Source organism: Athene noctua, chromosome 15 (genome assembly GCF_965140245.1).
Source record: "Athene noctua chromosome 15, bAthNoc1.hap1.1, whole genome shotgun sequence".
Lineage (NCBI taxonomy): Eukaryota > Metazoa > Chordata > Aves > Strigiformes > Strigidae > Athene > Athene noctua.
Genome location: NC_134051.1, coordinates 9,669,626 through 9,687,286, shown reverse-complemented (window position 1 = coordinate 9,687,286; position 17,661 = coordinate 9,669,626). Strand labels below are relative to the sequence as shown.

Sequence of the window (17,661 nt, the reverse complement as noted above, 5' to 3'; positions counted from 1 at the left end):
ATCCAAGAGTGGGAGAGGAAATAAAATGCTGCCAAGTTATGGGTGTAATTATCTTTGCATAGATAGAAATCATTCACTGCCTGCTGACTGAACGAATCCAAAGCAGCAGAGAGGGCATCAGTACAGCACACCCTGCCGTGCTGATTTCTCCCATATGCAAAATTCTCAAGTGTCACAGACCAAAAGAAAGGGGAAAGTTTATGCAAACTCTTAGCAGCCTTCAGAATGGACCTGAACCATGAGATCATGTTGGAACCAGGAGGAATTAGATCAGAAAGGAACTCCTTCCCTCTATTCAGCCACTAGAACCTATAGCACAGGCCACCTAAGACAACGCTTGGATGTTATTAAGTGTAACTTTCCCCCAGCACTCTGGAGGGACACTACAAAGATAGATCTACTTTCCGAAATATGCACTTCTGCAAAATTTGTCATTTTATCTTTGCATTTTTTTTATTAAGTACAAATGCCATAATCAAGGATTGTATTTAATTTTATTCTTTTCTGCTGGAACTTCCTCTTGGATCACAGGTGTAATGAAGAGCAAAGAAACAAGATGGCTTCTGCCCCAACTGATGTTAAAGACAAACTGTTGCAAAGAACATAATCTATAAAAAATATATTTGTGTTTATAATGCAAAAACCCCTCACAGTTAATGCTGCCATTTCACTTTTCCCCAGTATAATGAAAGAGAGGGTGAATGTCTCTTACCTGGCTGAAGGTCCAGCTCCACCAGTGTTTTCTCTCAAGGCTGTTCATCCTTGAACAGACTGCAGAGCAATTCCTAGTTCTTCTGGGTGCACAGGCTGTGTAGCGCTGTCTTCTGTGTCAGAAGTTGTTCTATGCTTCAGTGAGCTCCTTCAGCTGTCACACAAAAAGCTGTTTTGCAGGACTGTGTACATACATGTAAGGCTTTGGTGAGCACCAAGCCAGGACCAGAGTTGCTGATCCTGCAGTGATCATAACTATCTCTGCCTGGGAAAGTTGTCCTCTTGGTGGTCACCTCCACAGCTTCTGCATGATGTCTGCACACCAGTATGAACCATGCTTTTCAAGAAAATCTTGCTGCGGTCACATCTGAGCTTAACTAACGTGCTCCACTGCCCACCTAATAAAACCCTCTGAGCAGTCTTTTCCAAGAGTTTCTGAGTGGAGTCATGAAGAAAGTGGAGTATGGAAAAAACACAAAATGAAGGGCAAAACCCCCATGTGAACGTAAGCCAACCAATATGTCATCACACGAGGTGGAAGAAAGGAGAGAAGTTAGAGCACATGTGCCTATGGACCTGAAACGACGATATAACAGCACGATCAAAATCCAAACTCAACTACCCCAGCATTAAATACATCCTAACTGCAGAGGAAATACATCAAAGCCTGAAACAAAGTGAAAGGGCTTTGCCACACATCCCAGCCAGGGAAGCAAAACCCATCAAAGCACATACAACATAAGGCTACTCTGAGAAGACTGCAACTGAGTTTGGGCTCATAAGACAAGAAACAAGAATGAGCTCAAAGGCAAGCACACTGATACACATCCATGTACTCTCTGCAACTATCTGAGCTTTTTAGTTCATAATTAAGCCCATCACCACCTTAATATCCCTCTTTTCCCCACAGCTCACAAATATTCACCCTGCCCGTATTTCACTGAAATTTTTAATATAGTCCAGTATTTTTGTTAGATGTGCAATATTTTAATAAACAATCAAAATCAAACTATATCTATTAAAACACAGTGAGAAATTAATTTTATGAAGCCCTGATGCTGCTTTAATGTTTAACAGCTAGCTTCTCATCAATTAAAAAAAATTCTGGATGAGTATATGATACATCCATGTAAATCCGAGGTTTTGTGTCAGTGAGAATGTAACAGACCAGCTCTGGGCAAAGGAGGACACACATCAAATATACATCAGGTGGACATGTCCAGAAACACAATTAAAAAGCCACGCATTCCTGGTTTTGCAAATGAGAACAACAGCTCCCTTACAGTTAAAAGCACATTTCCACTTCAGATAATGGGCATTTTGCCACTGGCTTTGAGACAACCAGAACCCTACTCCAGAGTTTAATCAAGATCTTATTGAAGTCAGTGGAAAAGTCTCAGGAGAAAACAGCGGACTGCTACATCACTTTGCAGAGCTGCACTGTTCTTTATAATGTTAGCAACTCCTGAAATGAGCATTTTGGCAAAAGTTGCTGATAGCTAGCTCTGCTACCTTCAGTACTGATGCAGTTTCCCTTTCATTGCACTTTTCAGTGTAATTTTACACCAGAGACTCTGTGTGTGTGTGTGTGTGTGTGTGCGTGCGCGTGCGTGTGTGTCTGTCTCTCACTGCAACTCTTTTTTAAGCATGGCACATGGAAAGACACTATCCAAAAGACTTGAACAGAACTATTTCAGACACCAGTGCAAAAAGATACTTGTTTACCTTAACTTCAGCATGACTTCTCATGCAATTAATCATTGATATGGAATATCTGACACACAGATTATATGCTACATGCTGCCTTTATAAATAAGGGTTTATGTCAGTCATAAGGCCCTTTACAGCTGCCAAGCAGCAAGTACAACACAAGTCACCTCTCCTAGCTTGCCACCATTCCAAGAGGACAGAACCCAAATGAAGTCATATACCACTTACTTCACTGAACTACGTATCTCCAGCAACAATATCCGAACTGTAAGTGATGGCAATGGTGTGCTCCACCTTGCTGACTTCTCCACACTTGACAAATGAAACCAGACAAGGGCTGATCAAATCTCAACATCTCAATGATGTTGAGAGTGAGCTCAGTAAAATGCAAAGAGAGGACAACTAATTCATTCATTGCAATCCTGTCTGCAAAAGCAGAATGCATGTGTCCTTCTGTGAGTTACTTTCTTTTTTTTTGCACAGTGCCAGCAATAGCTTGCTGTGCCTGTCATGAGGCTTGAACAAGGCACCGAGACACATCCCTTGAGCAAGGGAGATGGTATAAACCTGAATATGCTACAGTGCACAACCCAGAAACCAAGAAGCTTCTAAATCTTTTGACAGCAGGGGCAGTAGACACCTGGTCAAGCCATAGTTTGAGGACTGCAAAAGTTGACAGTCTAGAACCCATCTACAGCACACACATGGGAATCTCCACATATCTCAGGACAGTCTGTCTGACAGAGGTAAATGGGTCATAAGGAATGGATTTGAGAGACTACGACCATGATGTACAATCAGCACAGTGCAAGGAAAGGCACTTTTACTTCAGTTTTTCTTTCAACCTACTGCGATATTACCAAAATGTTCCTTTTCCAGCCCCAAAACCTATCCTTTCAGTGCCTGTCACATTAGCATGCCAATGGTATAATTAGGATTTATAGCAGTTCTGTACAAGAATTCTCTGCTGTGGGTGAAAAAGCAAGAAGAAATGTGCAAAGTTAATCCTCTTCTAATTACTCCAGAAAGATGCATGTGAATGTGATAACATAATAATTAGGATTGCAAAGTAATTAATCTGTGCAAACGTCTGCAAGAGGGAGCAAAATTTGCACGCTTGGAGCGTGCTTTGACTGAAAGTCTTCAAGTAGCCCCATGAAAGGACTGTACTGCTGATGTTCTGCCAGTACTAAAAACGTCAGAGTAGACAAAGTCTTTGTCCTTTCTAACCACAGAAGCACAGAAAAGCAGGGTTGGCAAGGACCTCATGACATCACATGGCCTATCCGCTGCAAGGCAGGACTGACACTACTTATGTCATTCCTGGCAGACCATAGTCTAATCTGTTCTTAATGTCCTCAAGTGGTGGAGACTCCACAACCTACCCAAGCAGAGACCTCTTCTTATCTGACTGACTCTTTCCTACTGCACTTTAAATCTGTTATTCTTTACCCTTTGGCACACACAGCTTATTCCTCATATACCATTATTCATACACAACTATAAGCTATTATCACATCCTTCTACCCCTGACTTGTCTTCTGCTGGCCAACCAATCCCATTCTTTCTTCAGAAGAGATGTTATCTAGATCTGTGATAGTTCCTACTGCTCTTCCCTGAACTTCCTCCAATTGTTTATCCTTGAAGTGCAGCGCACAAACTGGACACTGTGTTCCAGCTGAAATCTTTCCAACATGAGGATGTCTTGCATGTTCTCCTGTTTAGTTACCCCAGTAAAACATTAGTATTTTCAAAACAGCTTGACATTAGTGACTAATGTTCAGACCATGATTCACAGTAAGCTCCACATAGTTTTTCAAGGAACTACCAAAACTGCAAAACCATCTTATAGTTACAAAGGTGTTTTTCCTGCCTAAGTATACATCTCTGCACTCGTCTCAGTGACAATCCATCCTGCTTTTACTACAACATTTCATCTACTTATCAGCCTAATTCTGAATTCTAGCCCTGTCTCCCAATGTTTTAGCAGCCCTTCCCCTCTTCATGTCATCTAAAAACTCAAGACTCAGACTCTATTCCACTACTGAGGTCATTAATGACAACAATGATGAAAACCAGAACCCTCACCACACTTCAATGTATCTTTCCATTAGAATGTTAGACCATTAATAACTGCTATTTGGCATGGCAACCCAATCAGTTTTGCATAGACTCCACAGTGGTTTCACTGAAGACGTTTCCCATGATTGTTTATGGAACTGTCATATATATTAATGTCAAAATGTTACTAGATGTCAAGCTTCTTTGGCCTCTGTTGTGCCTTCCCTAGCTACAAGACTTTCTACTCAGTTGTAGGAAGACTTTTTCAAGTTTTTAGAAGTCACATTGGCTGTTACTGAACTCCTTGGTCTCCTTCAGGTGCTTACACATAATTTGTTTGTTCCAGCTTTTCAGAGAACAAAATAATTTACCTGTAATTCTCTTTTACCTCTTTATAGACATTATGCTTTTTCTTTCCAACTCTTCTAGCACTTGCCCTGTCTTCCCTGAGTTCTCAGAAGTGACTACAAATGCTTCTGAGATTGCTTTAGCCAATTCCTTAAGTAACCTAAAGTTCATCAGGCATAGCTCATTTGAAAATATTAAATATGTCTGAATACACTCTTAACCTGTTCTTACCCTCTTTTAGCTTGTGATTTTACCCTCTGTCATAATACCATAAGTGTGAGTGATGGTGCATCTAGTATGATGCGAACGCATCAGTAAGAGTAGTTCTGATCCCCGAGTCAAAATTTAATATAATTTTTTGTCCTCAGGTCAAGCTATTTAAATCATAAAGCACCTCATACCTTCGTTCATTGTCATCAAGATGAGCAAAGAGCACGTTCTTGGAGATGGCCTTTGCCAGAGCAGTCATAGTTTTATAGTCCTTTGGAATAACCTGTAGAGAAAAGAACAAATGGTAATTACATACCTGGTTGTACTTCTTCATAGATCTTGTAATCTATAGAAAATTCTACTACTCAAGATAACGGATGCAATTTAATTTCAAACACTGACACAGGTTTAGACTACAATATAAAGCCACTAAGAAACTAATAAATTACAGTTTTGATAATGTGAGGATAAGAATTTATGTTCTCAGTATGACAACCAGAAAAGAAATATAAGATCCAGGATGAGTGGGGAGAGGGATATCCATAAAATACTATAACTAGCAGGTACTGGCAGCTGTGAAGTCTCCTTTCAAATCTCTTGAACCGAGGAAAACATATTTCATATTCTTCTTCCCCCACAAACAATATTAGAAGCAACCTATTTTTGAAACAACATTTCTTTAGGTAAAAGATAAAAATGTGATGATTACACCATACTTTTCAGTACTCATTGTGGTATAAGAAACTAAGCTTCTGAGAGGCCCACCTTCCTCACAAAGAACTGATCTAGATATATTTCAAGGGAAAATACTACAGTGTGAAGATCTGAAGTTAAACTCTGGCTTCAGACATCACTTACATTGACTGCTGTGGTCATTAGGCTACTCAAATTAAGTCTAGAGAAGCATTTATGTATAAATAGCATATTTGCACCAGAGTGAAACATAATCTAATTTATCTAAAAGTTTAAATACCTCAATGTTAAATAGAACGGGTATCTTATTCTTGGTTCTTACTCTAGCAAACAAACCTCGGACTGAATTGCAGTCCTGAACCCTTGCTCTATTAAGAATACCCTAGCTGTTCAGCTTCCTGCTGATGAGCCAAAAGGGTAGATAATCAAATCACTAAGACATTCAACTCCAACCTTTCTGGCTGACTATGCAATAGCATTGACAAGCCTTACTCAGTGAGAATCTGCAGCAGTGAAAGCCACAAGGCCAAGACCAAAGTGGGTCTGCTGGGGGAAGAACACAGAAAACACAGAAGAGATTCTCTAGATGTCACAGTAACCGTACATCTGACCAAAATTAAATGGCAGGAAGAATCATTTGACCATTTCTTACATCACTGTTCCAAGTAATCATTGAATGTTCTCTTCAAGCCAATAACCCTCTTTACAGCACGATTCTTATTCTGTTGGTTATTAACTATACGTTATGTCAGATGTAGTGACAAATATTGCTTTCTCTAGTTTCAGGAATGAAGCAATAAATAACCCTCTGCAGCGATCTTCCTTTGTGCTCCCCAGAATGGAGCCATGCCATGTGCTTGCTCAAATCACAAAGCTAAGTCTCCTTTGATTTCCTCTCCAGTGACATAACTCATTGCACTGCCTTTAGCAGTACTCACCCTATAGCTCACCCCTTCAAGGGATCCTTTAAATTGGCTTATGACCCATCTGTGTTTCTATCCAACACCTGATTTCAAGCCAGTGGTTCTTCCTGGCTACTATCTAAAATTCCATCTGCTTGCAATAGTCTAACACAACCTCTGCCTTGCTTTTTACACTTTTAAATTAGTTTCATAATTTGTCCTTTCAGTGTTTCTGTTTATTTCTGTATTCTAGAAATTTCTGTCACAAACACACATCCATGGGAATCACCATGGGATTCATTTGCTGATGGCAGAAGACAAAGCACTGACACAAACAGTGCTAGTTCTCTATTCCTTGCAGCATCTGTAGCCTAACAAGAAACCATGCCCTAAATTATTATTATTTAAGTTCAGCCAGTTCCTAGGAAATTAAAATCATTAACAGCTCTAGTCACAGAACACAAAGAATATGATCTGTATTGCTTCTTCTCATTCTTGCCTACCCACTGTCAGGGCTTATTGGCATCACTGTAGAAAAACAAAGAAAATAAAGTTAACTTCAGGTTCCATTATAAACATAAAAGAATTACTCAGGGGTGTGGGAAGGAATATTTCCTTTGATTTTCAGAAAAGTCAGATGGAGCCCATATTAAGCAGAGACAAATGTGATCTCTTCATGGAAGTTTTTAAGGGGGATATTGCAAACTGCACAGAAAGAAAAGTGTTTGAAAGTGGCTTTTAAAATAACACACAAGTTTTTTAACAGTGCAGTGCATTAATAGCTTGACCACACTGTTGTTAAAATTTACTGTATACTTGCAAGCATTATTTAACTGCCATGAGAATACTCCTCCATATTGTTTTTAGGAAAAAAGGCTCTCCTAATTCTTTGTTTCTTGGGTCAGAAATCCCCAGAGCAGCCAGTGTACTTGTATTGTAAGTGGATGACAAAAGCACATCTGACTGCAAAGGCAAAAAATATTCTGCCAAAAAACAGTGACTGAAAAAATGTATTCCCATACAGAAAAAGCTCTTTGGGTTAAAGCTACTCCAGGCATGTACAAAAGCACATTAGTAGCATCTGTCAACCTTACGAAATGCATTTTTAGCCTAGCTCCCTAAAAAAGTATGACATACGCTATTGTAATGTCTGTCTTCTAATAACATTTGAAAGCTCTGGCCAGTTTAAAAAAAAAAATGCAGTTATTAAGAGATATCAAGGACATAGCATATCTAGATATTTTTGTGAAAAAAGCAGGTAAAACAAGATAAGCCCAAATTAGTGCTCCTACCGAAGAAATCACCTAATTTGGGATTGGCACTTCTTCAAAGACTACAGTCACATAAAATCACCCAAGTATGGTCAACAGACTTTGAAAAACCCATGGATTAGGTGGTACTAAATCAACATGGATACCATGTGCCGGAATGGTCTAGGGAACCTAAATGATCTAGGTTAGAAGAAAACTTGAGCTAGAAGTGACTCTTTGGAAAAAAAAAGCAGGAAATGCAGCAATAGAAAAGGCTGCTTTCCAAAACTGTGAGGTTCTGACAAAACTCAGAAGCTGCTGAAGTCTGTGAATATCAAGAAAATGGCTGAGAATTACTGACCCTGCTAGAAAGAGAAACAGATTAGCAGCACATCTCAAAAAGGAAAGAATACAGAATGCTGAAGCTATATTGATAGGGAAAGCAGCAAAAGAACTTTGAGTGTGAAGAAGATGGTCAAGCCATGCACACGATGGCATGAGGACACCATCCTACAGGCTGACACGAGTCCAAATTATGAGCAAAATATGAGTCCCTCAATTGCCCTGTACATCTCAGAATCAGACAATAACACATTACCTTTCTGACATAAGAAACAGCATCTTCCTCGGTGTACACTTCTGCACTGACACCCCCTCTCCTGCGCCGGGCTTTTACCACTGGGTTGGGAGGAGGAGGGGAAATCTCATCGTCATGAGAATCAGACTGGGAACTGGATTTCTGCCGAGCCAGTATTTGTTTGCATTCTTCCTGCAAGGCAAAAAGAGACAATGAAGCATCTTACCCATGTAGCTAACTTGCTGGATATGCTCAATTCACTCTTTTACAATTATCAGCAACCCCTTCACTTCTACATTTGGATGACTGTCAATTTACACATGTGTATTGCTGAAATAAAATTTAAAATTTAATGCGAGCAGCATGAAGGACTGACACTAACTACAATGTGTGTACTGGTATCATCACTCCACTATTTGACATGTTCAACTCTTCCTCATGTAATGGAAACCTATGTATTATAAACTGTGGACATATCTTTGCAGCTACTGCGAAAGCAAAAGAACAAGCCTCTTTTGCTTACTCTCCAGCATCACAGCTGTTATTTTCTCAGTTGGCTTGCACATATCTTTGTCTCTTGTACAGAGAACATATCAGAAGTCACACGTCAATATATCAGATAGGTTTTTTCATCTTACTCTGCTTTACAGGCTCACTATCACCAGAAAGAACAAAGACGCTCTCTACTCCAGAATTTCTGCCATATAACAGATTTACGATCAATGGGACTACCTCCAAGCCAGTAAGATCCAAGGTAGGCTCCAGAGGACTGTGAAAAATGATGGCTGGCCTAGCACCAGCTGGCCAATAGGGAGGTTATTCTCCAAATCTCATGCTCATGGAATAGAGAGTAAAACACAAAGGGGAATCCCTGAAGAGATAGTAACGACAGCAGGGAACAGCACAGAAAACCTCCAAGAAATTACGTTAGAGTTTTAAGACTTTGTCAATTCATACACTGAATTATTTGACTTCTAAACAATTGAGACTAATGAGATTAGCCCATAATTATAATATTTTCCCAGAGCCCCATCTCCTATTCTTCATCTTCCTGGGATTTAAGGAAAAGCACAAAGGAATAAAATTCCCTTCGCATTATCCCCGTCTATCAGCCAAAGGAATGGGGGCCTGTCTGCTCATTCCCAGCCCACCTCCTTGCCCATGGCACCACCTCAGCCTGTCACCCTGCTGACAACACACCACACTGCCTTTGCTCCTTCTTCAGCGCCTTCTTAGCTGGCTCCTTCTGGTCTTCACTGACCCTTCCTCAGGCAGGGGAGAACTGGAGATGGGATGGACCACATGTCCTGTCCTCAGCTTGTCTGATACAAGAAACCAAAGGGCACGTGCAGGAGGGACATGAGCTTTGTAAGGAGGCAAGCAGTCTTGTGTGGCAGTAGACCAGTAATGTTCCTTGCTGTCATCTATTAAATTGCTGTAGGCATAATCCACACCCTGACAGTCTCAGGGTTATGTTGATCAACGTACATGTAGCCAGCTACCATCCCACGACTCCCTGAACAACTCCAGTATTTTTGAGACAATTCAGATTAGCAGCATTGCAGGCTACCCAAAAGCAAGCGTAGAAATGCTGAGGTCCCTGTGCGCCCCATAAAACCAACATTCCTTTGACAGGGATGCCAGAACCTGGCCTCTGTCTTACACAGCTTATTTCCAGTGAGACTTTGCAATCAGAGCTAATGCATGGAGTCGGTGGAGGAGGGAGGATCTGGGAGCACCAGTGTAGACAAGTGGCAGACTACCAACATAGCCAGTTGGTCTCATTGACAGAGGAAATGAGTTATAGTTAACTCATCAGGTATGACACCAGAAAAAAGCGGTACAGAAAACTGGCACAAGTTCACAATTTTGAAGCTCGCAAGAAAAACAGATGATTAATATATGTTTTGCCATTGATGTTTACAAATGTCTGACAAATCCAGTCATGCCACTTGTCTTTTCTGGTCTTATTCCAGTTTCTTTCCTCACCATCACTGACACTGCCCCTCTCATTAAGCTAAGAAGCCTTTGACACCCATCTTTGATGTATTATTGCTACTTGAAATAAATAACTAAATAGTATTTCCCGTGCTGCATTATTCAAAGTAACAAGTTACAAGTTCTTATTTTGATTAAGAGACTACTGAACTATTTAAGAGATAAGCACAGAGGTAAAATGTAGAGGGCTGGCTAAAGATCTGACTTTTCAAGTTCCTGAGCTATCTCAGAAAGTGCCAAATTCTTCCTGAGATCTGTATTTTTTTTAAATTGGGATTACAAAACTGCATCTCCTGGGCCATAACACAGTTGATCTAAGTGCTGTAACCAAAGAGCAGAAAAAAACCTTGATTTCAGATATATTAAATCCTTACTGAAACTATTTCATTTCCAATTCAAATTTCAAATAGCAGCACTGGATATGTAAAAATATGACTCAGCTAGATTTTCCTATCATGTAACAACTCCAAGTCTTATTTAACCATTCTCATCAACTTCTTCCCTGCTCCTCTCTGACTGTCTCTAGCTTAACTACAATTGGGCACTTGTAGAAACACGAGTATTTGAAATACAAATATGTGCTACATATTATCATTATATTTAGTATCTAATCATCAAAATGAATCCTATGACTGAAGAATTTCAAATAATATTACTGGCTATTGTAGCTTATGTATCTTTGATAATGTTAACATTCTCTGTTTATATTAAATTAACACAACCAAATGCACCTTCTTCATAAGCTTAACCAAAAGGTAACGAAGACCTTTCTGGACAGTAAGCAGCTAAAAGTATACTAAAAGGTAACTACAACAAGAAGACAGTCAGGTAACTATTTAATGCTATGCAGCACTTACACAGTTCTTTTTATACATAGCATATTTACTCATAGAGAAGAGTAGTAGTTTGCCCCATTTGAATATCAAATATACACTTCTTTTCCAGTACACATTGTATAAAAGGCACTTCCAAGGAATTAATAAATAATATCTCCTCTGCCCCAGCACAGATTTATACACGAAAGAAAGCTCAGTTGAGATAAAATTAATATCACAAAGCATGCTCTTAAACCCAAATACCTTTTAAAGCCAAAAAGATATTAAAGGATTATAAAAGTGAGTTACCATATGATTCATTTTAAAAGGAAGTCTCTTCACTACAAACTCCTTTTATATAAACAGCAGATAGTTGACTGGCTGGCTTTTCCATATGTCGCTATTTGTAGTCTAGGTAGGATTTCCATTACTGAACTAAAGAGTGCCTTTTGAAAATAAAAGCCTATGCTCTGTCCTGGGTTAAGCTTTCAAAAAGCCATCTTCCATATATCCTGGGGTAAAACTGCACAAATACAGCAAATATTTTAAAGGAGGAATAGACTCTCTGAAGAATAGTTCTTCAAACACTGATCTTCAGACACAGCTTGATGTGAACGCTTGTGCAGAACTCACTTTCAAGTAAACACCTCACCATCTTTTGTTGTCATGACAACAAGCAATCTCACTCTCTATTTGGATGGCACAGATAATTCACAATCATATTACCCAATTATGTCCACCTTAAAATGAGAAAACACGGGGAAGACACAACTGCAAAGCAGTGTAATTGCCTTTGAGCAAGCCCCAGTATCTTGTTCTTCCCTTCACACCAGTATCTACACTGGCTTCAGCAGAGATGCTCCAGACTTGTAGGACATGTAGGGTCTGATCCAGTTATCCACAGTCCAGTGTCATTTTGGGTGACCTTGCTCAGCTTTCAGCTGCCAGCTGAGGTGGACACGAGTCTCAGGCTGTCCTGTGTCACATCTACCAGCCCCAGTGGACATCACACATAATTCAGGGAGTCTGACATGGCAGTAGGGCACCACGCGTGCACTGCTGACTGAAGCCTCCAGTGTCACTGCCACAGTCCAATACAATGATACACACACCCCAAATCTACAAAACAACATTGCTGTGTGACAATAACACCCTATTTCATATGTACATAATCTAATACCACTTCTATTCAAACCATGTTGCAAGTGACCAAAAACCTAGCTAGAGCTGTGAACAAAAGTCCTTCCTGGGACTTCTGGGGGAGGTGGATGGTGAAACCAGAATATCATCACTGACTTCAATGATAATAACTGAAAAGGAAAGAAAATATACCATCGTTGCCTCAAATTAAAAGAAAGAAGAGCCAACAAATACAACTGCAGTGACCCATTTATCTTTTGAATGTTCACCGAGACATTTGTGCTACAAGAGGCTGAGGTGTAAAACACAGGAATTTAGCACGCTGTCCTCAGCGAATGGGGTCATCGCCTTTCCTGATTAATGTTTCCACAAGTTTGTAATGACTTTAAACACTGCAAGAGAAGTTGCCACAATGCAGAGACAGTTTTTAGGTTTATCCTTCCTTTCAGACCGCTGCTTAAGAGCACACACGCTTCCTGACCCAGAAGCTTTTTTCTCTGTCAGCCAGAGCCTTTCCAAACAGAAATTCTCTTCCAGTAGTTCCTCTCCCGGTCTCTCCTTTCAGGCTTTGTCACCACCCGGAAATTCAGATGTTCCAGTTGAAGGAAGGACAGCACCTGAGGAGGCTCCAAATCACTGCGCAGCTTTATAACAACATCCCAAGGAGACTTTTAAAAGCAAGTCAGCCATTCAGTATCACTGCTCACTATCTCTGCGCTGCCTCCTACAATTTATTCACTGCATTCAAAAGCAACAACACAAAGTACACTCTAAATGAAATGTTTTCTCTTTTTATTTTTTCCTCAAGTGCACTCATAGAGTTTTGTGACTGACAGACCTGGAATTCACTTTGTATTTATCCACAGAAAATGTGCAGGATACTTCATGCACACGTAACTAATCTCTCTTTGCACTGGAACTGACCCAGAGGAGATGTTCTCAATACAGGAAGGCTTCTAACACCGCCCCATCGCTCCTGGAGGTTGACAATGATTTATAGCAACTAATAAAGGCCAAAGGCAAAGCAGTCTGCTTTGTTGAAAGCAGAGGACAGACTGATGCCATCACTGAAAGCTGGAGAAATTTGGGAGGTCTTAATGTCCTTTCCAGCCTTGTCTTTGTCACACTGCACAACTCTATCTTTATGATCATTCAGCCTTGTAAGAGGAGACTTTTCACACAATCCCAACTATTGTTCCACTGCCTTCCCAATGTGAAATGCCGCCTTTTCTTTTACAGCATCACTAAGAAATATCTTTAACGTCCATCCCTAACCCACCTACCAACATGTTTATCCACTCCGTAGTTATCCACTGCTTCAGTTACTACTACTGCGTCCTCGGTGGCCTCTCTGCATCTCAGTTCATTCCCAATTTACATCTAGGCAAAATTCTCCTGCCAAAAATCCACCTACTCCTCTGCTGCTCTGACTGCACTGCTTGCCTTCTTGAGTCCCTTTACTGGCATCCTTTTACCTCCTGCAACATGTTAACACTTCTTGTCTTCCCCTCCAGTGTCTTGCAGTATCTCAACCCATCACCACCTCTTCTGTACTTTCTTACATACACCTCACAGTAAAGTAAGAGAGGTTATGTTACAAAACACAGACGATATTTTTGATACTTAAAATCTTATATAATCAAAGAGAACCATAGCCAACAATTCTGATTTTTAAAATGCAGCCAAATAACAATGTATGCACATATATCTTGTATAAGAAGAAACATGCCCACAGAAAAGCTCTATTTCTACTACATAAATATAAACTAAAATGCTGAATACTATGCTATATTTTTCAGCAACAACCAGAACACCTAAGGCACTCTGAAGTTTTTAATCACTGAATATTTAATGCCAAAGCTGATTATTTATTTTTTATTCCAGCCTTCTAAAACAGCAGACCCTTAATCCAAGAGAAACAACACCAATATCAGTGAGGCTTACATACATGTAAGAGGCAGAAATGGACCATCAGAGCATAGGAAGAGACAGCTGATAATTGAGGGTATCAATGAGGAGGGAATCAGAAATGCTAGCATGCCATTTTGCTCCTTAAAATACTTCTGTTGTGTAGGCCCACTTAACATTTAGAAGCCTACTGATGCCCTTAGATCAAATGTGCTGTTGACAGCAAGGATGGTTATTCAAAATCTTCTGTTCCCTCAGTCATTTCAAAGGGGCAATTTATACATTGTCTACTCTTCAGTAAAATTCTACTCAATTTTTTCTCTCTTCTAAGAAATTATCTGATGTTAATACAAATATGAAAATATATGTGCTGGGCTGCCCACCTTAAATATACACTCAGCTTTTTTTTCTCTCTTTCATCCTCCTCCCTTTCACATGCATTTCATTTTTGAAAGCCAAAACAACTTCCGTGTGCTATCAGTGCCTTCACTGGTACAGGGGTATTAAGGCTAGATAGCAACTTGAATTGCATGCTCGGGCAGGAATCCATGTGACCCCCTTAACCCTCCAGTGGGATGTTCACAACTCATTAAGTATTTTTTTCTTCACAATTTGCCAATAAATCCAAACTAAAATAATTATGGACATGTTTTTATTTTGAGTTTCCCACAGCTCACTTTCTCAGTTCCCTAGCGTCTTGCCCAGGGGTGATGGAGCTGGCAGGCTGAGCTCCCAGGAGTTGCAGAACCTCAACAGCTTGAGCTTACAAAGCTGTCAGGGTACAGCTCCAACACTGGCTGCCAAGCAGGCAACCACAGAGGCGCAGACCTCAGCAGAGCACACTGGAAAGCAATTAATTCCCCTGCCTAGAGCATTTCAAAATCTAAGGTCCTTTTCTTCATTGAAACAAAGTCAAATCTCAAATAATCTTAAATCTGCTATTTATCAAAAATAAGAAGTCATCTTTTTCTGCATTTAGGAGAATATTAATGAGGAACTACTGGAAAACTAACTTAAAAACAAGAGCAAAATCAAAATTAATCTTCATATTGGAAATCTGGTTTAATTTGTAACATTTTTTTACATAGCCTTTCTCCTTGCTATCATTCCTATTCGTTATGCCCCTCACTTTACTGTGGGAAGACAGACAAGGCTTAACTACCTCTGTGCCTCAAGTCACCTCCTGCAACTGAAAGAGAATAAAAGGAAATTATTTTGAAGATAATTTAGTGCCTTCAAGAAAAGCTATCGCCTCGCCTTGGCTAAGCACTCAGCTGTAATGGAAAGGGTCAGTAGCTGTCAGAGCACCTTGCCCGATGCTCTGATGACTAAAACACAGAGAACAGGGAGGAATTGCAGAAGCACAGCTCAGAAACCTCCCATCCCTGAAAATGGAGTTCTACCTCATCTGAGGCGAGTTGCTATGCAGTCCGACCGGCCTCTCAAAAGATTAGTGAGGGATTTGCTGAGCTGCAGACAAGCAGGAGGGTAGATACTCAGCGAGTTCTGCAGCCACAGACTCCAACACAGGCAGGAGTTAAGCCCCGGCAAACTCTTTTCAAAAATCGATTGGTAAAATAAGGCTTAAGGGCTCATACATCTGTTTGGGAGACTATAAAAGGCTGCAGTCACTGGGGGAAAATACATGTATGTACCCATTCCTAGCTGTAAAGACCCATTAGTATCGAGAGCTTTCCCAAAGTCCATTGTGATCTAGTGAAATCTGCCATCACATGGTGCCTGACCCAGCACCATTGTTAACCTTACACAAATTTGACAAGGTATTTCATTCATGCGTTTAAAAGCTAAGTATGAATTTGTTTCTTTAAAGCCACTTAGATGCTTAAAGACTGACATGGATTAAGTATCCTGATGAATATAAAACATGACAGCTTGAGATGTGAAACAGAGATGACATCCAGACAGACTTCCCTCCTCGTTCCATCACCGTGCTCCATTTTTGTTAGTTTTTGACTTTGAGACGGGAAAGCTACTCACACTGTAGACACACAAAGTCAACAGGGAGCTCAGTGACACTCTAACGTGTTCTGCACAAGCTTGTAAGAGCACAGCTTCACTCATAGCCAATTTTATTTCTTAGGAAAAAACTTTTTTTCTCCTTCCACTCTTATCCCCTTCCACCCTTCCCTAAATCTCCTGCATTTAGGAAAGTTTGACTGAGGGATCTTAAAAATTCACCTAGTTTTTCCTTCCCCTGTTCCAAGAAAACTGTCACGTCTCACAACACTGCTTGTGGCTGACTACGGCAATCACTGAGGTCTGACCTGAGCTGATTTTCCTTCATCTCTCTCGGGTGCTGGTATCAGAGGAGTGGCAGGAGCAGAGGCTGCCCAAGCCTACTCAGAACTACTCAGAGGTGGTGCTCCCACCATTGTGCTGCTATCAGCATCTTGGGTAGCACAGGTATGTTCCCACATACTTTAGCAACATTTCTGACCATTAAGCAGATACCACCCAACTGCTTTGCAAGCTTTGAAAGATACGAAAATATTTGTCTTATTAATCTTTATCAAACTGTTTGGTTAATGCATTTTTTTGGTACTTTTTCCTCCATAGGATTTTCCTTCCAATAAGCCTCTCCCCGGCTTATCTTAAAGGAATGAGTTATACTTAGCATAATTACCTGTACTTAGAAGAATGAATTTCATTGTTTTGGACAGGATCTGGTGGAAATCACTGATTGAAAAATTTCTTGTTGTGACAAAATGTAAATACTGGGAGAGAATATTGCTGCAGAAGAAAACCTTTATGCTCAAATTTTGATGCTCAAATACCTTTTGTTCTGAAACTCTTATGATAAATAAATAAACTGTATTTTACTAACAGCGAATGAACTTGTAGCTTACTACACACTTTCTTTTCAGTGCTGGTTTACAGTAAACCTGTCACATAAATGCCTTTATTTTTCTGACCAGGTCTGTGTGCAATACTGTCTAATATCACCAGGTGGAGCTACGCAGGAAATCTCATTTTGATTTATTTAATTACAGACAGTAGAGTCCAGGTTTTTCTAAAACTCTCTTTTTGGATGGTACCTTAAGACATGAAGCATCAGCTTGGGTCCATAAAACCACTGCCAATCCACAGCTACCCAAGACAGTAAATTCAGTATGTGCAGACAATATTTCTTCTGTGTGCACAGGGCAATAGTAGGTACTAGGAGAGAGCTCAGGTCCAGAAGGTATCAGCAAAGACCAGCTGGCTTAGCTAGCAAAGCCACTGCTCTGAAATGGCTTCAGCAAAGTACTTGGTAATGCCTAAATATATCCTGCAGGTTCCTGCTTCTTCCCCTCCTTTTGTGCCATTTTCTTCATTAA

The 17,661-nt window shown here is 40.2% G+C and overlaps 1 protein-coding gene across 1 annotated transcript in view; it reads right to left on the bottom strand.

Moving 5' to 3' along the window:
- PRKAR1B (protein kinase cAMP-dependent type I regulatory subunit beta) overlaps positions 1–17,661 on the bottom strand; it is a 99,487-nt gene that overhangs the window by 76,966 nt on the left and 4,860 nt on the right. The window contains exons 3-4 of the mRNA XM_074919407.1: positions 8,484–8,654; positions 5,232–5,323 (exon numbers count right to left, since the gene is read on the bottom strand). Coding sequence (XP_074775508.1) covers positions 5,232–5,323; positions 8,484–8,654 — 263 coding nt within the window. The remainder of the gene's footprint in view (positions 1–5,231; positions 5,324–8,483; positions 8,655–17,661) is intronic.